The following is a 25,514-nucleotide window of genomic DNA, read 5'->3' as shown; positions in this document are numbered from 1 at the left end:
TTCAAAGGATTTCCTTGTTCATGAGCCACTGAAAGTGAACATGCAGGTACAGGAAACAATTATGAAGGCAAATAGCATGTTGGTGTTCATTAGTGTAGGATTTGAGTATAGGAGCAATTGTATAAAGCTTTGATGAGACCACACTTGGAGCATTGTATCTCCTCATCCAAGGAGTGATGTACTTGAAATACAAGGAAGGTTTACTAAACTAATCCCTGGGATGGACAAATTGTACTATGAGCAAAGATTAAATAAACTGGATCTATATTCTCTGGGATTTAGAAGAATGAGAGGAGATTTCATTCAAACATACATTTTTTTTACAAGGAATTACAGGGTAGATGCAAGAGGATGTTTCCCTTGTCAGGGTGGTCTAGAACAAGGGGGTGTGATGTCTGAATAAGGGGCAGACCCATTTATGATTGAAATGAGAAGGACTTTCTTCATTTAGAGTGTGGTGGATATTTGGAATTCTCTGTCCTGGAAGGCTCTAAATGTTCAGTCATTCATTATGTTCAAGACTGAGATCAATAGATTTCTACTTGGTACATGTATAGTACAGGAAATTGTGTAGTGGTGAAAGATCAGCCATGAAGGGCGGCACGGTGGTTCAATGGTTAGCACTGCTGCCTCACAGCGCCAGGGACCCGGGGTTCAATTCCAGCCTTGGGTGACTGTTTGTGTGAAGTTTGCACGTTCTCCCGTGTCTGTGTGGGTTTTCTCCGGGTGCTCCGGTTTTCTCCCAGTCCAAAGATGTGCAGATTAAGTGAATTGGTCATGCTAAATTGCCCATAGAGTTAGGTGCATTAGTTAGGGGGAATGGGTCTGGGTGGGTTACTCTTCAGAGGGTTGGTGTAGACTAGTTGGGCCGAAGGGCCTGATTCCACACTGTAGGGAATCTAATCTCATTGAATGGTGCATTGGGCTCAAAAGGTTTACTCCTGGTCCTATTTTGTATGTTGTTATGCTTCAAGGAGGAGCAAGTGCTAAAGAACTAAGCACCTAACCCAATACTGTAATGATCTTGACAAGGCAAATGCTGGAAGATGTAGCCAGATGGGGAGGAATCATTCAGAGGGGAGATGTTGGTACTGGTTTCCAGGTTCACTTTAAAAACAACTGGATGATACCTGCTTTGTGCTGCAATGGAAAACCAGCAAGTATAAGCTTGTTAGTACATGATGATAGAAGTGACAAATCTGTTATCAAAAATTAAGACCAACCTATTTTCTATTTAATTGCATATGCTATAAGGAAAACAAAATATTGAGATAAGAACTCAGCAACAGACAATAAACTTGGAAACATTGTTCAAAGTTATTCTGAGGATGTCCATGCTTCGGTATTTTTAATGAGGGAGAGGATGGTCTAAAATTGGCAGGTCAGTCTCTCCCTGCTGTTGGTAGGAAACAATATTGACCAGTTGAATACACTTAATAGACCTCATCTAACACTAAATGTAAAATTGCTCCTTCTTATGATTTCCTATTTTTGATGTCAGGCATTTATTTTAGTATGTACAAATTGAATATGATGTCCTGTTAAAAATAAGCTTAAAGAGTTGACCTCATGCTTGGTTTGAGAGGGGCTCACTAGTAATTTACTACTTGTAACCAAAGCATGTCATAAATATTCAATATGTACCCACAATAGAGTTCATGATGAAATTCTTCAATAGAGAGCCAGCATATCTGGAGCTAGACCTTAACAACAAGAAAACTGTACAGATACAAAACATAGTTTGTTGGATTCAACAAATAAATTCATTTTAGATTTCATATTAATTGATGTTGCTTGATTCCTTTCCTATTATGTTGGTCATGGTCTGTTAAAATGCAAAGATCTGCTACACTTCATTGAAATTTTGAATTCTGCATGATGGATCATCATTTGGTTATGAAACTTTTATTTACATTTTATGATTATGTCTGGATGTTCCATTTTTTGAAATTCCATGATTACCTAATTATGTAGTGGCTGTTTTTTCATCATTATTTTTTATGGGATGTGGGTATTATGGGCAAGACAGCAATTGTTAACCATCCTTAATTGTCCTCAAACTGAATTCAGAAGACAATTAAGTTCAACCATACTGCTATGGGTGTCGAGATGAGGCAGGCCAGACCAATGATGGTCACTATCACTGAGACCAATTTATATTAATTCATAAATAATGATAGGATTAAATGAATTTTAATTTCCACAGTACTATGTTTGGCTTTGACCCTCAAAGGTTAGCCTGGGCTTATGTCATTCTGGATTAGTGGTGCTGGAAGTGCACAGCAGTTCAGGCAGCATCCAAGTAGCTTCAAAATCGACGTTTCGGGAAGAGGCCTTCATCAGGAATAAAGGCAGTGAGCCTGAAGCGTGGAGAGATAAGCTAGAGGAGGGTGGGGGTGGGGAGAAAGTAGCATAGAGTATAATGGGTGAGTGGGGGAGGGGATGAAGGTGATAGGTCAGGGAGGAGAGGGTGGAGTGGGTAGGAGGAAAAGGAGATAGGCACGTAGGACAAGTCCGGACAAGTCATGGGGACAGTGCTGAGCTGGAAGTTTAGAACTAGGGTGAGGTGGAGGAAGGGGAAATGAGGAAACTGTTGAAGTCCACATTGATGCCCTGGGGTTGAAGTGTTCCGAGGCAGAAGATGAGGTGTTCTTCCTCCAGGCGTCTGGTGGTGAGGGAGTGGCTGTGAAGGAGGCCCAGGACCTCCATGTCCTCGGCAGAGTGGGAGGGGGAGTTGAAATGTTGGGCCACGGGGCGGTGTGGTTGATTGGTCCGGTGTCCCGGAGATGTTCCCTAAAGCGTTCTGCTAGGAGGCGCCCAGTCTCCCCAATGTAGAGGAGACCGCATCAGGAGCACCGGATACAATAAATGATATTAGTGGATGTGCAAGTAAAACTTTGATGGATGTGAAAGGCTCCTTTAGGGCCTTGGGTAGAGGTGAGGGAGGAGGTGTGGGCGCAGGTTTTACAGTTCCTGCGGTGGCAGGGGAAAGTGCCAGGATTGGAGGGTTGGTTGTAGGGGGGTGTGGACCTGACCAGGTAGTCACGGAGGGAACGGTCTTTGCGGAAGGCGGAAAGGGGTGGGGAGGGAAATATATCCCTGGTGGTGGGGTCTGTTTGGAGGTGACGGAAATGTCGGCAGATGATTTGGTTTATGCGAAGGTTGGTAGGGTGGAAGGTCTCACCCTCACAACACGCATCCCTCCAATCCCTCTGCTCCAATCCCAACCTCACCATCAAGCCAGCGGATAAAGGGGGCGCAGTGGTAGTCTGGCGCACTGACCACTACACCGCTGAAGCCAAACATCAACTCGGACACCTCTTCCTACTGCCCCCTTGACCATGACCCCACCCCCCATCACCAAACCATCATCTCCCAGACCATACAGAACCTCATCACTTCAGGAGATCTCCCACCCACAGCTTCCAACCTGATAGTTCGGGAACCCCACACTGCCCGGTTCTACCTCCTTCCCAAGATCCACAAGCCTGACCACCCTGGCCGACCCATTGTCTCAGCATGCTCCTGCCCCACTGAACTCATCTCTACCTACCTCGACACTGTCCTATCCCTCCTAGTCCAGGAACTCCCCACATACGTTCGAGACACCACCCACACCCTCCACCTCCTCCAAGACTTCCGTTTCCCTGGCCCCCAATGCCTCATCTTCACCATGGATATCCAATCCCTCTACACCTCCATCCGCCATGACCAGGGCCTCCAAGCCCTCTTTTATTTCCTCTCCAGACGTCCCCAACAGTACCCTTCCACCGACACTCTCATTCGTTTGGCCGAACTAGTCCTCACCCTTAACAATTTCTCCTTTGAATCCTCCCACTTCCTCCAGACCAAAGGGGTAGCCATGGGCATGCATATGGGCCCCAGCTATGCCTGTCTCTTTGTTGGCTATGTAGAGCAGTTGATCTTCCATAATTATACCGGCACCACTCCCCACCTCTTCCTCCGCTACATTGTTGACTGCATTGGCGCCACCTCGTGCTCCCGCGAGGAGGTTGAGCAATTCATCAACTTCACCAACACATTCTACCCTGACCTTAAATTTACCTGGACCATCTCTGACACCTCCCTCCCCTTCCTGGACCTCTCCATCTCCATTAGTGACGACCGACTTGACACTGACATTTTTTACAAACCCACCGACTGCCACAGCTACCTGGATTACACCTCTTCCCACCCCACCTCTTGCAAAAATGCCATCCCGTATTCCGAATTCCTCCACCTCCGCCGTATCTGCTCCCAGGAGGACCAGTTCCACCACAGAACACACCAGATGGCCTCCTTCTTTAGAGACCGCAATTTCCCTTCCCACGTGGTTAAAGATGCCCTCCAATGCATCTCGTCTACATCCCGCACCTCCGCCCTCAGACCCCACCCCTCCAACCGTAACAAGGACAGAACGCCCCTGGTGCTCACCTTCACCCTACCAACCTTCACATAAACCAAATCATCCGCCGACATTTTCGCCACCTCCAAACAGACCCCACCACTAGGAATATATTTCCCTCCCCACCCCTTTCCGCCTTCCGCAAAGACCGTTCCCTCCGTGACTACCTGGTCAGGTCCACGCCCCCCTACAACCCACCCTCCAATCCCGGCACTTTCCCCTGCCACCGCAGGAACTGTAAAACCTGCGCCCACATCTCCTCCCTCACCTCTATCCAAAGCCCTAAAGGAGCCTTCCACATCCATCAAAGTTTTACTTGCACATCCACTAATAACATTTATTGTATCTGTTGCTCCCGATGCAGTCTCCTCTACATTGGGGAGACTGGGCGCCTCCTAGCAGAACGCTTTAGGGAACATCTCCAGGACACCGCACCAATCAACCACACCGCCCCATGGCCCAACATTTCAACTCCCCCTCCCACTCTGCCGAGGACATGGAGGTCCTGGGCCTCCTTCACAGCCGCTCCCTCACCACCAGACGCCTGGAGGAAGAACGCCTCATCTTCTGCCTCGGAACACTTCAACCCCAGGGCATCAATGTGGACTTCAACAGTTTCCTCATTTCCCCTTTTTTAGATTAGATTAGATTACTTTACAGTGTGGAAACAGGCCCTTCGGCCCAACAAGTCCACACCGACCCGCCGAAGCGCAAACCACCCATACCCCTACATTTACCCCTTACCTAACACTACGGACAATTTAGCATGGCCAATTCACCTGACGTGCACATCTTTGGACTGTGGGAGGAAACCGGAGCACCCGGAGGAAACCCACGCAGACACGGGGAGAACGTGCAAACTCCACACAGTCAGTCTCCTGAGGCGGGAATTGAACCCAGGTCTCTGGTGCTGTGAGGCAGCAGTGCTAACCACTGTGCCACCGTGCCGCCCTTCCTCCACCTCACCCTAGTTCTAAACTTCCAGCTCAGCACTGTCCCCATGACTTGTCCAGACTTGTCCTTTGTGTCTATCTCCTTTTCCTCCTATCTACTCCACCCTCTCCTCCCTGACCTTTCACCTTCATCTCCTCCCCCACTCACCCATTGTACTCTATACTACTTTCTCCCCAGCCCCACCCTCCTCTAGCTTATCTCTCCACGCTTCAGGCTCACTGCCTTTATTCCCGATGAAGGGCTTTTTCCCGAAACGTCGATTTTGAAGCTACTTGGATGCTGCCTGAACTGCTGTGCTCTTCCAGCACCACTAATCCAGAATCTGGTTTCCAGCATCTGCAGTCATTGTTTTTACCTGGGCTTATGTCATGTTAACACTACACCAACACCTACCCCATAAGCAATTATGTTTTCTCAAAAGATACAAACAGAAACTGATATACTTATACCTTCAAAGTACTGTTCAAAGTCCTGAATTTGTGCAATCTTTCATTCACAATAGGATTATTGCTACGTTTTATAAAGGATCTCCTGTAGTCCTTTCTTGATGAAAGCCGACGTTTTCCAATAGGTGAAAGACTGGCTTGCTCTAAGGATTTGTATAACTGTTCCATTTCATCAGAATTTTGTGGTTGTTCTGAAAGACAGGCAAAGAAAATGTTAAATGGCATTCTCATCTTCGTGAACTTTTGCATTAATGCACATTTAAATAAATAGAATGTTCATTAGAATAGTTCCTGAATTACATTACTGATCACTGTAATAAAGCAAATTAATTGCATACTCTTGAATGTTGTACTGGATGCTACGATATACCAGGAAGAATATTTACTGATGTTCTACATCCTTGCTTTGCAGTCTGTCCAATAATAGGAGTGAATGGTGTCTCTTTTATCTCAGAAGGCTGTTAAAGTTCTTGTGTGAAATCAGAGACTTACAAGGTGGCCATTTAAACTATTATGCTTGTACCAGCTCTTTGCAAGATCTATTCAATTCAACCTACTTGCTAACTATTTTTCCAATAAACCTTCAAATATTTAATTTCAACTGTTTATCCAGTTTTCTTTTGAAACTTCTGATTGAACCTTATCCACCATTCTTCTCGACAGTACATTCCATATCATGTTAAAAATCACACACCAGGTTATAGTCCAACAGGTTTAATTGGAAGCACACTAGCTTTCGGAGCAATGCTCCTTCAGCGTCGCTCCAAATGCTAGTGTGCTTACAATTAAACCTGTTGGACTATAGCCTGGTGTTGTGTGATTTTTAACTTTGTACACTCCAGTCCAACACCGGCACTTCCAAATCATTCCATATCATGATTGCATTCCCACCTATACTTCCAATGAATGTGAGTTCACCTTAAAAACATTCCACTGATTTTCCTTCAAAAAGCAATTGACTATATTATACATGAAATGGAATTATGCTGGGACAAGTGGATATTTTTCCTAAAGTTTACAATTAATGGACATAGTTGGAGCAATGTAAAAGCGGTTCTGAAACATATCTAGCCAGTCATATATGTGCATGAAAAATACTAAACACACTAAATGGAATATGCTGAAACTGTCTCCAGAAATAAAGGACTGTGGTTTATCAGTAGTGTTGAAAGTGCATCCTTACCAAGATTCAGGATTCATAATATTTATATTTTTCTTGTTTAAAACTGTTAAGTGCAATAATCATAAAGCTTCAAGTTGAAGAGTCCGGAGGCAATAACGTATGTAAATGATGGGCGCGTATAATATTAATTATAAGACATCAATTTAAAAAATGACCCTGCTGGGATGAATTGAATTAGCTTTATTGTTACATGTACTCAAATAATTTTTATTCCTGATGAAGGGCTTTCGCCCGAAACGTCGATTTTGAAGCTACCTGAATGCTGCCTGAACTGCTGTGCTCTTCCAGCACCACTAATCCAGAATCTGGTTTCCAGCATCTGCAGTCATTGTTTTTACCTCTGTACTCAAATAAGTCTAGTGAAAAGCTTACAGGTTGACACCTTTGGCGCCATCTTAGATACAAAGTACCTAGATACAGATTATTCAGTACAAGTACTTAGGAAAAGAAATCGAAATATAAAGAAATAAAAGTCAGACATATAGATCATAGGGATAAATTAGAAACCAGAGAAATAAAAATTTCAATCCTTTCAACCCAGTGCATTCTGGTACATAGCCTCCATTTCACACCAGGCTTTGACTCCAGACTATACCAGGCTTCACCTCAAGGCTGTCGAAGCTGGGAGACCATTCTGGAATCACCTCCAGGCTGGAGGTCCACACCAAGGCCATGCTCAGCTGAAAGATTGCTATAGACTGCTCACAGACCAGCAGGCTGAACCACTGAGATATCGCCACACTGGGCCACCACGCCAGGACAAGACAGCCACACAGGCCAAGAGACCACCAAGCTAGGCGAGGAAGCCCCCACACTGAGTTGGCACTAGGCCAGGAGTTCAGAATGTCACCAAGAAAGAAGAAAGAGAAAAAAACACAAAAGAGGAAAAAAAGAAAAAAAGAACAAATGGAGTGGATGAGCTCCAGCTGAAGTGTCCTAGGCCACTGCCATCTTGGAAAAGTGGGGAGGATTCTACACTATGGGAAAGACAGAGGAATTAGGGAGGGTATAAAGCAGGTTCCCTGGGATATGAGGAAATGCAAATAATGGCCTGGATTTTCTCTAATTAATTGGGACATTTCTAGGCTCCACAAACCTGAACTGGGAAAAAGTGGCCAGGAAGGTCAGATTTTTCCACTGGGGAGGTGGAGTTCCCTGGGAGGCAAGCTGTGTTGCAATTCTTTCCTCTGGAATGTGTGCAGAGGCTGCCAGTGCAGAGTTGGGCTGTACAGAAGGCTACCCAACTCCATGGCACCTCATACTCCAAATGTCACTCTAGGCTCTCTATCCAACACCTTTAATCCCTTATATCCCTTCACCAACTATGGCCATCTATCAACCCAAGGTTCTTAATAGTCCCCATGCCAACATATTGCCAATCCATGTCCCCATCCAACACCCTGTGCCCTTACCCTTTAATGCCAACTGACTTAGTACCCATAGTGGGCAGAACTGTGTTGACATGAAATAAAGTTGTCTATTTGTCTTTACTATTTAAAAGAAAGACTTATTGATGAAAAAGTCAACACATTATCTTCCAACAAATCACTTATTAAAAATGTATTTCATTTAATTAATTAATGACTTATGTTATGAGTATGTATATTACACTTAAATAATTAATCATTTGTGAAAACAAATATTTCTATTCTACAATCAGCTGGAGCTGTAAAACAGTTCACTTAATAGTGGCAGTTTATTCAAAATTGAAAAATAAAGATAAATCCATAAAACACTTCTTACAAACTTCACTGTTCTCTTATCTCCATTCCTATTTGTGCCTCTGTACCAACCTAGTGTCAACTCATGCTATACAATGCCACTAAACAACCTTTTCCATTGCACTTACGATACCAACCCACCGAATATGTAGAATGGACAGACCTCAGCCCACGTATAGATGGAAAGATGTTCTCTTAAATAAGTTTTGCAAACATCACTACATTGTGTAAAACATGCAATATTAAACATCTATTTAATGCATTCAAATTTCTTCAGTATGTTAATAGACAATAGACAATAGACAATAGACAATAGATGCAGGAGTAGGCCATTCTGCCCTTCGAGCCTGCACCGCCATTCAATATGATCATGGCTGATCATTCCTAATCAGTATCCTGTTCCAGCCTTATCTCCATACCCCTTGACTCCACTATCTTTAAGAGCTCTATCCAATTCTTTCTTAAAAGAATCCAGAGACTGGGCCTCCACTGCCCTCTGGGGCAGAGCATTCCACACAGCCACCACTCTCTGGGTGAAGTAGTTTCTCCTCATCTCTGTCCTAAATGGTCTACCCCGTATTTTTAAGTTGTGTCCTCTGGTTCGGCACTCCCCCATCAACGGAAATATGTTCCCTCCTGCCAGAGTGTCCAGTCCTTTCATAAGCCTATATGTTTCAATCAGATCCCCTCTCAGTCTTCTAAACTCAAGGGTATACAAGCCCAGTCGCTTCAGTCTTTCCGTGTAAGGCAATCCTGCCATTCCAGGAATTGACCTCGTGAACCTACGCTGCACTCCCTCAATAGCCAGAATGTCTTTCCTCAAATTTGGAGACCAGAACTGTACACAGTACTCCAGGTGTGGTCTCACCAGGGCCCTGTACAGCTGCAGAAGCACCTCTTTGCTTCTATACTCAATCCCTCTTGTTATGAAGGCCAGCATGCTATTAGCCTTCTTCACGACCTGCTGTACCTGCATGCTTGCCTTCATTGACTGGTGGACAAGAACACCCAGATCTCTCTGAACAGCCCCTTTACCTAATTTGATACCATTGAGGTAGTAATCTGCCTTCCTGTTCTTGCCACCAAAGTGGATAACCAGACATTTATCCACATTAAACTGCATCTGCCATGCATCTGCCCACTCACCTAACTTGTCCAGGTCACCCTGTAATCCCCTAACATCCTCATCACATTTCACCCTACCACCTAGCTTTGTGTCATCAGCAAATTTGCTAATGTTATTGCTGATACCATCTTCTATATCATTTACATATATTGTAAAAAGCTGCGGTCCCAGCACGGATCCCTGCGGTACCCCACTGGTCACTGCCTGCCATTTCGAAATGGAGCCGTTAATCACTACCCTTTGTTTCCTATTAGCCAACCAATTCTCTATCCAATCTAGTACTTTGCCCCCAATCCCGTGCGCCCTAATTTTACTCACTAACCTCTTGTGTGGGACTTTATCAAAAGCTTTCTGAAAGTCCAGGTACACTACATCCACTGGATCTCCCTCGTCCATCTTCCGAGTTACATCCTCAAAAAATTCAAGAAGATTAGTCAAGCATGATTTCCCCTTCATAAATCCATGCTGACTCTGTCCTATCCTGTTACTATTATCCAGATGTGCCGTAATTTCATCCTTTATAATAGACTCCAGCATCTTTCCCACCACTGAGGTCAGACTAACTGGTCTATAATTTCCTGCTTTCTCCCGCCCACCCTTCTTAAAAAGTGGCACAACATTAGCCGCCCTCCAATCCTCAGGAACCAACCCCGATTCTATTGAACTCTGGAAAATAATCACCAGAGCATCCACGATTTCCCGAGCCACCTCCTTCAGTACCCTGGGATGCAGGCCATCAGGTCCCGGAGACTTATCAACCTTCAGACCTAACAGTCTCTCCAACACCAAATCCTGGCAAATAGAAATTCCCTTAAGTTCAGGTCCTTCAGCCACTGTTACCTCAGGGAGATTGCTTGTGTCTTCCCCAGTGAACACAGATCTGAAGTACCCATTTAATTCCTCTGCCATTTCTTCGTTCCCAGTAATATATTCCCCTGCTTCTGTCTTCAAGGGCCCAATTTTTGTCCTAACCATTTTTTTGCCTTGGACATACCTAAAAAAGCTTTTACTATCCTCCTTTATATTCTTGGCCAGTTTACCTTCGTACCTCATTTTTTCTCTGCGTATTTCCTTCTTACTAATCCTCTGTTGTTCTTTAAAAGCTTCCCAGTCCTCCGTTTTCCCGCTTATCTTCGCTAAGTTATACTTTTTCTCTTTTAACCTTATATGTTTCTTTACTTCCCTTGTCAGCCACGGCCGCCCATGTCTCCTCCTGGGATCTTTCTTCCTTTTCGGAATGAACTGATCCTGCGTCTTCTGCATTATACACAGAAATAGAGTGAAATGGAAATGTATATTTTGTAAACTCTAGACCTTTGATAAAGATCGATGGATTTGGAATTCTAAATGCCTTGATAGCATTGAAAGGGCCTTTTGACAGGTTAGAAAGGTTTATTTAACATTCTAGCTTGCATAGTTCTTTGACAGGTTTGCTATTTCCAATGAGTTTATTGAATTGAACTGAATTGATTTGAATTGAATTAGCTTTATCATCACATGTACTCAAATGAGTACAGTGAAAAGTTTATAAGTCACCATTTACAGCTGCATCTTAGGTACAAAGGTACCTAGGTACAGCTTCTTCAGATACAAGATTAGTTACAATGTAGCAATGTCAACAACACGCAGTGCCACCTTTGGTACAGAGTACCTAGATACAATCCTTAGTTACAGAATAGAAACATGAAGAAACAAAAGGGTTACATTACAGTTATACATAGTATAACCATAGGTCAGAAAAACATGAAATAAAAAAAAAACAAACATCACAGCTTATAGATTGTTTACTCACAAACATGTCTAATTCTTACAATGCAAAGAGAACTTTAAAGCCACTAACCAGCACATTACCAGCCCCAAAGATATCCTGGGATCAGATCCAAAAATTAACTCACCACTCCTGCAATTTCTACCTCAGATTTCAGGCAGTTACTTCACCAAAATCACCAAGGACCTGAAGCAACTATGACTTAAATAACCACCTATATCCATAAACTGCAATTGAACGAATCCTGAGCTAATTCCATTCCTATCCCTGCAAAATGATAGGTGCCACTCTTAGGGGTGGGATGCAATTTCAAACCACTTCTGACAACCTTTGCCATGATGGAGAGGTTCTCTAGTCTGGCAAATATTTAGACCTAGAGAATTGAGGGGCTGTGGAATGTACTTCAAGTGCTAGTGGTTGAGACAGAAGCTATGGCTGAAATATACATTACCTCTGTTGACACGCAGGAGAGGGAATGTGGGTCGGGGCAGGGATAAGCCATCAAATACTCAAATTCTGTCCCAAACCCTAACCTGGTGGGAAACATTATTACTATACTTAAATCAGACTTCCACAGTGCAACTTTGAGCTTGATTTAAAATGAAATTTCATAGTATGGATTTCTTGGAAACAGAAAACCAGCAGCAAAGAAAAGATGGGAGCTTTGGTCTCCATAAATATGTACCATTTTCAGCACTGCTTATTAGCCTGGACATGCAGGATCACTTTCATTCAGACCCCTTGAAGAATGCTTCGGTCTCCCATGGGTGGATTGCAGCCCTTCTCTTTTCCTTCTCGCCACGTTGCATTTCTGATGTTCTATCGTCCTCTCCATCCCAGGACTCCATTAATCTACCTTGACCCTTCCAATTGTTGAGACCATCTTCAAAGATCCTGCACTATGACCTCCTGGGTTCTTCCTCCTGGCTGCTAGACTGGCTTCCATCTGACCACTTCCCAGACCTTACTGATTTCTTTGACCCTTTATACTTCCATGTAAGGTTGAGCACCTGAGTAAACTGTCAAGATTCAATTAGATCAGTGAATAAACAAAGATAAATGAAGGGGCATGACAACAAAATACACCAAAATTGACTGGTTGGGCCAAATGGCAGCTTTCTGTGTTGTAACTTCTACGTATTTTTATGTACCTAGAGCACAGACTTGAAGGAGTTGGGTTTCCATTTAAGTGCTGTTTCCTTGTGATCTGTAATCATGTATTGAACATATCCCTCATTCCCTTTTAAATCTAATGTCACTAATGTATGCCACGTGGAGAATTTCAGGCTGCTTATAGTGCTTTGATGAATTGTTCTACATATCGTTTCTTCCTGGTCCAAATTTAATATTCTTATTTTTTGATCTGAAAGGAGGAACTTTCACGATCAGTCTGCATCTTTGTTCATCCACAGCAGTAACACATGAAACAAGGAAACAAGTGACTGTAGATTGTGGGAAGAAGGTCTCAGTAGAGGGCAGTATAAGACAGCAAACTGGGACTAAGGAACTCTTTATTGCTACACAATTCAAACAGCAGAGCCTTTCTCTAAATGATTGTATTTTCATGTGATGTATATGATCAATCAGCATTGTAAGGTTTGAGATTTATTAATATCATTTATCTTTAAGTTTGAAATTTGAACAAATCATATGTTGATTTTGGTCTTTAATGATTAACTTGTCAGTATTTCTACAGTTTTGTTTATTTTAAAACCTGCATTAGAGAGAGAGTCTGCAGGTAATAGAAGAATCACAAATGTTGTTTTTGCTCAAGAAAAAATCCATTGCTTGGAAAGCTTTTGCTGTTCAGGTTGCAGAAATCCTGCTTGAAGATAAATATATCAATCGGTTTCTCCTTGAGAAAAGGGGTTAATTTAGAATTGTTAGGTAATAGATATCCTCACTGTAAGGATTTTTATTCAGAAGTTTCAAATGAGAAGTGTTTAGTTAGAACCCTGAAGTAGTTATGCAAAGCTAAGAAAGTCTAGCCTTAGTTGTGTGACTAATTGAGGAAGAGGATACCAACTCTCAAGACCAGAAATGAAAATAAACTAAAGGCGTATAAAGATGCAAACTCTCTATAATGTTTGTATAATGTAGCGTGTTGTTGCTGGTATTGATGAGATTGCATTTTTAATATGTAAAAGATTTCAAAATCTTTCAAACTATATTATATGTAAGTGGTTTTGTTTGTATCTTCTTTTGTATAATAAATATAATAACTTGGGGAGCCCGACTGGAAAGGAACATCATTTATCAAAATAGAGCCAATACTTGTGACATATATAGGCCAGTCCCAGCCCAGGACAGAAGGTTTTGCACACCCAACCCTAGGTTTACTTTATTTTATTCAAATCCAGAAGTGCTATCACACAGAACTTTAACCCAGATCTCATGACAGAAGACGACCTCTGCACCACAATACCATGTGGGTTTGCTTTAAAGATACTTTCCTAATTAACTTTCTCAGGGATGTTATTTCACACCTCTATAACATGGGAGACTTGAACCCAAGGGACACAATTACCGTACCACAAGAAACTCAGAAGTAGGAACACCACCTCAGTGCTAGCTATATGTTTTTATTTAATTTATCCAGAATGACTAATTTATCCAGAACACACAACCAAATGACTTTCCCATCACCAAACTACTATAGCTTTTTTTGTGTTTTTAACTTATTAACCACTAACAGTAATTATTAATGCAGCCGATTAGAAACACTGGACAAGGAGGCTTTAGAAATACCCCCATCCTCAATGAAGGAAGAGTCCAGGATGTCAGTGCAAAAGATAAGGCTGAAGTATTTGCAACAATCTTCAGTCAGAAGTGCCGAGTGGATGACCATCTCACCTCTTCCAGCGTTTCCTAGCACCACACGTGTCAATCTTTAGCCAATTCAGTTTATGCCACATGATAAAGAGAAACAGATACAGCCACTGGATCATGCAAACATATGAACCCTGGCAGTGTTCTGGCAATAGTGCTGAAGACTTGTTTTCCAGAACTTGCCACTCCCCTAGCTGATCTGTTTCAGTACAGCTACAACACTGGCATCTATCCAACATTGCCCAGGTGTGTCCTGTATGTGAAAATCTAGACAAATTCAACTTGGCCAATTACTGCTCCATCAGTATACTCTTGATCACAATTAAAGTGATGGAACGTATCATCGACAGTGTTATCAATATCCATTTTTATTCACTCTCTAATAGCTCACTTCCTCAATTGATAGTTTGGGATCTGCCAGGGCCACTCAACTCCTGACCTTGTAACAGCATTGGTTCAAAAATGGGCAAACAGCTGAATTCCAGAGGTGAGGTGAATGTGACAGCCCTTGACATCAAGGTTGCATTCAAATGACAGTGGTATTAAGGAGTCCTAGCAAAAGTGTTATCAATAGGAATAAGGGGTAAAATCTCGGTTGGTCTCATACCAGTGGTTGTTGCGTGGAATGCACTGCCAGTGGTGGTAGTAGAGTCAGAGACAATAGGGACATTTAAGCAACTGCTGGACAAACACATGGACGGCAGTAAATTGAGGAGTGTCTTCGATTAAGATTAAGATAAATACTTGGCACAATATTGTTCTATGTTCTATGTTCTGTAACTGACACATCAGAAGATGGTTGTGTATGTTGAAGGTCAATCATCATAGTCCAGGAGTTCTTCAGGGTAATATTGACAGCTGAAATCATCTTCAGCCACTTCATCATTGACCTTCCCTCCATTTTAAGGTCAGAAATGGGGGTGTTTGCCAATGATTGTACTAATGCTCAACACCATTCACAACTCCTCAGTTACTGAAGTAGTCCATTTTCAAATGCAACAAGATCTGGACAATATCAAGGCTTGGACTTACAAGTGGCAAGTAACAATCATGTCACACAAATGCTACCAAGAGACAATCTATCAATGCCCCTTAACATTCAGTGAATCACTGAATTCCCCAGTGTCAACATTCTGAAAGTTACCATTGACCAGAAATTCAACTGGACACACCACATAAACAAATGGTTTATGAAGGGCTTTTGTCTGAAACATCAATTCTCCTGCTCCTTGAATGCTGCCTGAACCGCTGTGCTTTTCCAGCACCACATTCTCAACAAGAAACTATAGGCCAGTTAGCCTGACCTTGGTCTTTGGTACGATTTTAGAGTCCATTATTAAGGAGGAGATTGAGGAGTACTTGGAAGTGCCTAGTGAAATGGGGCTGAGTCAGCAATGCTTCATCAAGACTCCCACAGTTACCTCAACTATACATCTTCACACCCTGTTCCCTGTAAAGACTCAGTTCCATTCTTCTTGTTTCTCTGTCTCTGTTACATATGTTCCAATGATGGCAACTTCTTTAAGGTGGTCTCCAAAATGTCCACCTTCTTTCTTAATCAAGGATTCACCACCATTGCAGTTGACAGGGCTCTCAGTTGTATCTGACCCATCTCCAGCACTTTGGCCGTCATCCTCTTTTTCCCTTCCCACAACAGCAATAGGGATCCCCCTGTTCCTCACTTACTACCGTAACTGCGTCCACATCCAACAGATCGTTAGCTACCATTTTCACCATCTCCAGCAGAAATCCACCACCAGACGCATATTCGCGTGCCCTCCCTTGTCAGCCTTCCACAAGGACCATTCCCTCCAGGTCTTCTCCTCCTCCACTTCCAACACTTCCCCACACCCCCAATGCACTTTCCCATTCACCAGAAGGTGTAACAACTGCCCATTTACTTCCTCCTCCTCACTATCCTAGCTCCCAGCAGCAGTTTACCTGCACTTTACTCAATCTAAGGGACTGTATTCATTGCTCATGATGTGGTCTGCTGTATACTAGGGAGACAACATGCAGAATAGGCAACCTGCTAAAAGTGACCCTGAGCTTCCTGTTGCCTGCCACTTCAACACACCACTGTTCCCTGCCCAACACCTCTGACTTGGGCTTGCTATAGTGCTCCAGCAAAGCTCGATGCAAACTGGAAGAACAGCATCTCATTTTCCACTTAAGGAACTTGCAGCCTTCAGGATTCAATAAATTAAGACTTGAATACATTCTCCCAGGTCCTTACCCTAACCCCCATACACATGGGCTGCCACCACAAACAACCCATTGTCAGTAAAGGTCCCCATTAGCGGCTATTCATTTTCCCAGGCTGAAATTGTTGTCTCTCTCTGGGCACCATGTCCATCTCGCGATTACTCCTCTCACCTCCGCTCACCCCATCTTCAGCATATGTATTGACGTTTTTCTTGATAAAATTAGTTCTGAAGAAAGGTCGCTGGACCCAAAACGTTAACTCTGCTTTCTCTCCACAGTTGCTGGCTGACCTGCTGAATTTTTCCAGCAATTTCTGTTTGTGTTTCTGATTTCCAGCACCCACACTTCTGTTGTTTTTTGCATAAGGCTATTGTCGGACTATATTTGGAATATTGTGAGCAGTTCTGGATCCCATATCTATGTAAGGATATGCTGGCCTTGGAGGAGTCCTGAGGAGGTTGACAAGAATGTTCCCAGGTATGAAGGGCTTGTCATATGTGAAGCTGAGAGGACTCTGGGTCTGTATTCAATGGAGTTTAGAAGAATGAGGAGGGATTACATTGAAACTTATAGAATACTGATAGACCTCAATAGAGTGGATGTAGAGAAGCTATTTCCATGAGTAGGAGACACAAGGATCTGAGGGTACAATGTCAGGGTGAAGGGATCACCTTTAGAACTAAGATGACGAGGAATTGCTTCAGCCAGAGGGTGGTTAATCTGTAAAACTCATTGCCTCAGAAGGCTGTGGAGGCCAATCATTGAGTGTATTTAAGACATGGATAGATAAGGGTTGGTAGGGGATCAAGGGTTACAGGGAAGAAGGCAGGAAAATAGGGTTGAAAAACGTATCATGAAAAGCATGAGTGAATGATGGAGTCGACTCACTGAGGTGAATGACTTAATCCTGCTCTTACATTTTATGGTCTTAAAACATGGAACTTATTTCCAAAAGGAGTAGTTGAAGAAAAGAGTGTAAATGCATTTACAGGAAAATGGATAGTCAGAGAAATGAATCGGTGGCTACAATAGGAGATTTTTGAGAAATGATAAAGTTCAAGTGGAGCATAAACAGGAGCATAATCTGATTGGGCCAAGTGGCTTCTTTCTGTGCCATTTATCTATCCTATGTACTATAAAACATCTTGTCCAATGATTTATGAAGTTAGTGAATAGAACAGAACACAATAATCCATGAATGATGCATGCCAATGGATCACTGGGGGAACAAAAATTCATAAGGAATGCTGGTAGGTCAATATTTTGAAATCTAGTCTGGTGTTTTTTGCACTGTGAACACTCTCCTGCAGCCACATTAGTGAGACATGGTTGCAGCTTTACATGCTGCTACAAACATTTCCCCAAAGAGACAAAAATGTCCTTTAATGTAATCAATAAACTTTAATGGGAAATGACATTCAAATGAGAATTTAAATGGTTAAATCAATATAGAAGCAACATTCATTACTCATCATATGTGAAAGCACATTATAACCTAAATAATAGCAAAATATCCTCTCCTGGAAGGTAGCTTCCTGGCAAATTTGTTTTGCAATGCATTTCTATGCTATTTTATTAAATCAAACTGAATTATAATGAGGCAAGTGGCTATTTAAAATTATCCATCTCCAAATATCTCCAATTTTCTAATGAAACAGCATCATTTTTTTGCTCCATCAGTTGGATGACATTTACTTGGCTATTAAACCAAAGAAATGAAATCAATATCTCTTCTCAATGTTGATTAGGATAATCATTAGAATGTCATGGCATGGTGTTTTCTGATTACACTAAATGTTAACTCTTGCAGAGGAAGCAATTCTACAGTACCTCATCACAGACTCACCAAATGCTTGTTTAAACCTGACTGTTATTGTGCAAAATGGTTTTTAAACAGGGGTAATAAATTACAGTGGATTCACCACAATCCCGTCTCTAGCACTATCCACAAATGTACTTCCAGGTACATTGTAATGCTATTGCTGGCATTCTGGCTAAGATCAGCTCATCAACATAAGCCTGTGGATTGAATCAGAAACCTGCTTGGCTCAGCAATATACTGGAGAAACATACTGGCCCTTAAGAGTGTTTAGGAGTCCTGTTAACTTAATTTTCAAATCCATCTTTAGTAATGTTTCACAGAGGTATGGCAGGGTGGTTGGTTAGAACAGTTGGCTGGACTACTGTTGGCAATGCAAAGTTATGCCAACAGGGCAAGTCCAATTCTCATACCAGCTGAGGTTCCCATGAAGATCTCACCTTCTCAACCGCACTTCTAGCATGAAGCATGGTGATCGTTACCTTTTACAGGTATCTATGTCAGAACAATATTAGCAGGTTCATATTAAAGTAAAATATTAGAGTTAGTAGGTAAGTATTTGCATGGTAAACTATATTCTCCTTCCACAACCTTCATAACTTGGGCAGACTGTTCTGGCCTTTCCTCCATCCATACATGATCTCTGTCACTTCTGCCAGTTGTTCAATTGCTTGCCTATGTGTCACCATCAGCTCACTAATGGCTGAATCCAGAGGCTCACCGTCTGCACTGGACTCAGCAGTAGCCTGTTCTCCAGTAGTGCTCTGAGTGTCAGAGTCCTTGGCTTTTTTTTGTCATTCAGTTATGGGTCAACATCAGGTCTGTGCTCACAATAATGTGATTCTGAGCCTACTCTAGACAGATCACTGAAGGATGAAATAAAATAATGTAAAATAAAAGACAAGAACAGGTCATCATGATAAGACATAACAGGGAGTTATGTAAAGAGTTAAAAGTAAAATAGCCCACAGTGAAGCACACTACATAAGGACAGATGTCCACATGCAGGAGATGGAATACATAAAGAATAAACTTATCATATTTGACAAACCACGGAGGTCTGTCCACAGTCAGGGGACGAACTAGTAATGAAGAAAAATTAGACCTTGGGTCTGTAGTTTGTTTTGAGAAGGTGCAATTAAACACATGGACTCCCAAAGACAACATGAGTCTGCAGACATTTGCAATTTATAACACACCTATTGGTACTAGCCAATAAACCTTTTCTGGAAGACCAGGACACTAGCAAGGGTAACTCTTAAGTCAAACCCCTGAAGTCAATGGTCAGGCGTATAGTTTCTGACTAATCAGAATGTTACATGCTGTTTAGTGGTAGTTAATTAGAAAGTGAAGCATTTAAGCTACAATGTAATACTATGAGGATAATATGTTAACTTTGTTTTCAGGGATCATACATTTCACTTCGAATAAGTATATCCCACTTAACTGTAGAAGGATTGTACTTCTAAAGCACTTTGGGCTTCTGAAAACTAGATTTAAACATTTAGTTAACAGTTAAAACATTTGACATGTACCATGGTTAGTAATTGGTTGATTGTCTGCTGGGATGGGGCGTGTTACTATATTTTGTGTTTAAACGTCATGACTGTTTGAGGCTTGATGGAAAGTTTTTAAATGTTACTTTTTGTACGCATGTGAATAAATCACTTCTGCCTTGGAGTTGGACTGCTCAGTGTTGACTCTCTTAGTACTGTCCAGTCAGCCTTTCAATTGCCCATTCAAGCAGGCTAATGGGTTAAGAGCTCTTATTATGAGTGGAAGTGGACATGAAAGTAATGACATTATGCTTCAATTATATAGGGCATTGGTGAAACCATGTGTTGAATACTGTGTGCAGCTTTGGCCTTGTTATTATAGGAAAGAATGTAAATGCTTTAAAAGTAGTTGAGAGGAAGTTTACAAGATCAATACACAGAATAAGCTTGTTATCTTTTGAGGATAAATTGGATGAGCCAGGAGTATCCACTGGAGTTTGGAAGAGTGAGGGGACTGCATTATTTAAGAGGCTGAATGGTCTTGACAGGGTGAACATGGAAAGGATGTTTCTTCTTGTGGGTCAGTCATAATCAGGGTATGCTGCTTTAAAATTATGGATTGCCGTTTAGGACTAAGAAGGGGAGAATGTTTGATTCTTAGGGGATTGTGAATATTTTCTCTTGCAGAAGGATCAAGCATTAAGAAACATTTTAAGCAAAAGGTCTGCATTGATCAGTAGAAAAGTCAATCCCCAAAACTATGATTGTTTGTGTGCTTTATATGTAATAAGATTGTGGTATTGGAGAAGCTAATGAAAGATGATTCACTATTATCAAAGAGTTGTAGTTGATTAATAACAACAAGGGATTTTACATTATTGTTGACAAGATATCTGTGAGGAAGTTACTACAAAGCCATCTTCTGTGAATGTGTCCTTGTCCCGTACAAGCCTTTGATAAAAAGCTATGAGATATGTATGTTCTACTGGTTGTAATAAAAGGTCAGTAAGATGATGCTGCATGAGCATGAGTGTTGTAGCTACTTTTTATTTTTGAAGTGTGAACCCTGGCAGATGTTTAAGAGGCAGTGTGGTGCTAAGTAGTGAAACATTGGTAGCTGCAATAAAGTGACTGACATTGATTGCAGGTGTGGCATCTGATGGAGATGTCTGGCATTCAGTCTTCTAAGTGATAGTCCTCTTGCAGTAACAATGTTATGATGTTAACTCACACATATTGGAGCATGACGTATTGAGTAGAAAATGATATATAGCCTGATAGAGTGCAGCAAATCATTCATCGTTTTGCTTCATTTGAGCTACCGATAAGCACCTCTGTAGTCACTTTGTCTAGAATGCTTATGCTAGTCAGGATGACTTGTGTTGGGAAAATAAACAATCCTTTTTTTTCCTGGAAAGCTTTTGAGAAAGCCTGAGGGAAGGCATCACTAAAGTATAGAGCTGCACTTTGTCTGGTTTTTGATGTCTCCATTACCCTTTGTTTCCTACAGTAAAGCCAATTTTGTATCTAATTGGCAAGCTCTCCCTGAATCCCAAATAATCCAACTTTACTAATTAGTCTACCATGTGGAACCTTATCAAAGGGTTTACTAAAGTCCCAGTTAACATTGTCTGTTGCTCTGCCCTCATCAATATTTCTGGTTACTTCCTCAAAAATCTCAATCAAGTTTGTGAGACACAATTTCCCTCACATAAAACCATTTTGACTATCCCTAATCATTTCCTGCCTCTCCAAAAGCATGAAAATCCTGTTTTTTAGAATCATTCCCAACAACTTACCCACCACCAATGTTAGACTCGCAGGTCTATAGTTCCCAGGTTTCTCCTTGCAGCCTTTCTTAAATAAAGCCATCCTCCAGTTCTCTGACTCCTCACCCATGGTTATAGATGATACAAATATTTCACTAGGGGGCCCATAATTTCCTCCCTAACAAGCTGAGAGTTATAGACCAGTTTGGCTAACATCTGTCATGAGGGATTTCGTAGAATCTATAATTAAGATTGGAATGACTTAAAAATTTTCAGTTGATCAGGGAAAGCCTGCATGGATTTGTAAAAACTTGATCATGCATGACAAACCTGATAATGTCTTTGAAGAAGTAATTAAAATAGTGAAGAGGGAAATATTAAGGATAGAGTAATAAGGACTTCCAGGAGGCTTCAATGTAGGTCGAACAGGTTACTTGCTAGAAACAGTGGATGTCCAAATAGACTTGGGTTTCAAGTACATAAACCAACTCGCTAAGACAATGTTGATAGTACATCTCAAACCTGCAACAACCACCAAATGCAAATTCAGTTCAAAGTCATCAATCATCTGGACTTGGAATTTATCACCATTTGTGCATTACAACAATCTCACTTCAAAAGTATTTCATTGGTTTCAAAGTGCTTTGAGAAGACTGGTGGGAAAGTCAAGACAGGGTCACAATCAGATCAGCCATAATGCTATTGAAGAGTAGAGCAAGCTTGATGGGCTAAATGGTCTACTTCAATTTTTTTATGATCTTATAATCATGGAAAGCATTATATCAAGGGAAGTCTTTCTTTTTGTTTTATTGTCACTGGATAAAGATTCTGATACTTCATACATTGCAATGCTGTTGGAATACCTTCACCATATAGCAATAGTGATTCAAAGGAATAGCTTATTACCATCTCTGAAGGTCAGTTAGGGATTGGCAGTAAATATCAGCCTTAAGAGCAATGCCTACATAAAAGATTCATGAGATTCAGCAGGCAATATAGGAAAAGTTGCAGAGATGTGCAACAGTTTTAGACACACTTACACGGAGTAGACCCCAAATGCTGAAGGATAAAGATGGCAACCATCTACATCCACATGTGGGATTCATTTTTATTCTCAATACTAAATTCTTTTTAGGGGATAGTTCAACGGCTAACTTCAATGGAAACGTTTATGGTAATTCCCACATTGTTCCAGACATAGTTGTTACACCAATCATAAAAGTAGGCTTAACAGTTATTCAAACTTACAAAGATTAGCAGAAGACACATATTACAAATGTCTTTAAAATCTCTTTTGAATTCTTAAGAACAACATGCTTTCAATTTGTTTATTAGCGTCAATCACTTTCAAAAAGTTACTCAAATTTCTTAATAATCATGATAACAATATTTTCTAAGCTCAAAATACAACAAAACCATGGCGTAGATTATCTGATAGGAATATTGTCTTTGCAGCAGCACAGACTGGAGATTCATTGAAACATATGCAAGTCCCAACATCCCTGACTGACTGGGACTTAACAGCAAGTTCAATCTCAAACATCCAACAAATTTATCAGCTCTGATTTAGGGACAATCAGAAGTCCTGGTTCCATACCTCTCTTTATTTGTAACATAATGAATCTAATTCTAATCCAAATACACTATAACTGTTTTGCTAAACTCTAAACACAGGGAAGCTCTACTCTTCCTCACTGAAAGAACTCTGTTGATTGTTTTCCATAAATCCCAATGAATTCCTTCCTACATTGGTATTCAGAAGAAGAGCGGAGCTCTTACTTGTCATTACATGTGAATAGTTAACAAAAGTTCATCCGACATTCTCCTCAACCTTCTGTTTTCCTTTGCTTATTCTGAATCAGCTAATGTCTCCCTCAATGCTTAACTTTGCATTGTCTAAAATGATAAATGTATCTTAATATGCTGTCACCAATCCATTTCTACTTTTCCCAACTTTCTGCTGAACCATGATAATTCTACATTCTTTTTCTTCTTGATTTACAACTTTTGACATTTGGCAATATGGATTTCCTTCATGGAATGGATTTGGAAGTGTGTTGCGTTGAAGTGCTGTTCTTTAAAACATTGGAGGAGGAGAATTCACAAATTTCCCAATCCTCGATAATGACAGAACCCAGCTTGTTAGTGCAAAAGACAAGGATGAAGCATTTGCAACCATTTTCAGTCAGAAGAATCTAATCGATGATCCATCCCAGTCCATCCTTAAATACCCAGCAATACAGTTTTTTTGCTAATTTAGTTAATTTTACATGATTTCAAGAAATGGTGGAAGGCATTGTATGCAGCAATGGATCTGGGCACTGACAATGTCCTGTTAGTAATAAAGATTTATTGCTATAGGTCTACTGCCAAGACGCTTCGGTATATTTACAATGAAAATGTAGGAAATTTCTAATGTTTTATTCACTTAGAAAGATGGAATAATCCATTCCAATGAATTACTGCTCCATCACTCTACTCAATGCAAAGGAAGGGACTATCTACAATGCTATCAATCGACACCTACGCAATAACCTACTCATGATTGCTCAGTTTGAGTTTCGTCAGGTCCATTTGACACCAGACTTCGTAATGGCCTTGGGTTCAAACATGGAAAAAAGAACAAAACTCAAGGAGTGAGATAAGAGCAACTACCCTTGACATGAGGCAGTATTTGATCAAAAACATAAATTTCTGGAGAAAATCAGGGGATCCAGCTGCATCTGTGAAAAAAAAATGTTAAAATTTTGAGTCCAGTGACTCTTGATCATGTTTGGTATCAAGGAGTCCTCAAAAAATTGAAATCAATGGGGATGAGGGACTACTCTCCTAGGAATAATACCTAGAGCAAAGGAAGATGGTTACAGTTATTGGAGACTCAAACTAAATGAGATATGTTAGAAGCATGATTAGTTACCTTAAATCAGTTGATCATGTAGCTATTAGCTGTGACTATGCAGTGACTAAGTGTGTGGTATTTTCCACTAACAGGAAGCTACTGTCAGTCCAAGAAAACTTTCTATCTATCACATGATCAAGGAACATTCTGCATGAATTTTATTGTCACAAAAGGATGCTGGGTAATCCAAGATGGAGGATGGGAAAAATGTTGTGGCTGGAAGAGCTGCTCCTTTTCTGAGATATTATCAGTACTGGAGCTGATTTCCTCGAATTCTAGGAGTGGTCAATACTGTTTTATAATCTGTTACATTGTTTTGGAACTTTGGGAAAAAAAAATAGATCAAAACAATGGTACTTTGAAAAGGAAGAAGTAAGACAAAGGCAGTGACTACTTGGGAAATAAATCAATCAGGCAAATAAACCTGCACAGTTACCTAATTCAGCAGTGAATCTACACAGTTGATTGTTCTGCTGTTTGATTTCAAGTATCTCTGGACATTGGAGTCATCTAAGAAAAATTAACAAAATTCACAGCTGACCCTAGAGAAACCTGTGTGGGAGAGCTCGCAGCAGGGAGCAGCTAAGTGGCTTTTTAAAGTGTAATACTATTTATTTTGTAAATCTACAATAGTGAATTGAGTGGGTTCCTTTTTGATTATATGTTCTATTTAAATCTGTCTCTTTATTGAGTTTTAAAAACATAGGTACTAAGTTAGTCTTGAGCAGTGTTTCATAGAGCAGTAAGGCTGTGCTATTTCCTGGGTCTATAGACTGTTAAGGTGCAAAGATAGCCTTTAGTAGAGTGATGTGCTCTCCCTGTCAGATGTGGGAGAGTAGGGAGAGTTTCCATGTTAATGATGATTATGTCTGCAGTAAGTGTGTTTGGTTACAA

At 41.2% G+C, this 25,514-nt stretch overlaps 1 protein-coding gene across 4 annotated transcripts in view; it reads right to left on the bottom strand.

Moving 5' to 3' along the window:
* ipcef1 (interaction protein for cytohesin exchange factors 1) overlaps nucleotides 1-25,514 on the bottom strand; it is a 157,120-nt gene that overhangs the window by 5,770 nt on the left and 125,836 nt on the right. For 3 of the 4 annotated variants that reach the window (XM_072581044.1, XM_072581046.1, XM_072581045.1), the window contains exon 10: nucleotides 5,809-5,996. In XM_072581044.1, coding sequence (XP_072437145.1) covers nucleotides 5,809-5,996 — 188 coding nt within the window. Of the gene's footprint in view, nucleotides 1-5,808; nucleotides 5,997-10,878; nucleotides 11,093-25,514 lie in introns of those variants that run through there. The other variant, XM_072581047.1, reaches the window with a different exon arrangement.

Source organism: Chiloscyllium punctatum, chromosome 11 (genome assembly GCF_047496795.1).
Source record: "Chiloscyllium punctatum isolate Juve2018m chromosome 11, sChiPun1.3, whole genome shotgun sequence".
Taxonomy (NCBI): Eukaryota; Metazoa; Chordata; class Chondrichthyes; order Orectolobiformes; family Hemiscylliidae; genus Chiloscyllium; species Chiloscyllium punctatum.
Note: the sequence above shows the minus strand (reverse complement) of the source record. Positions and strands in the feature narration are given on the sequence as shown.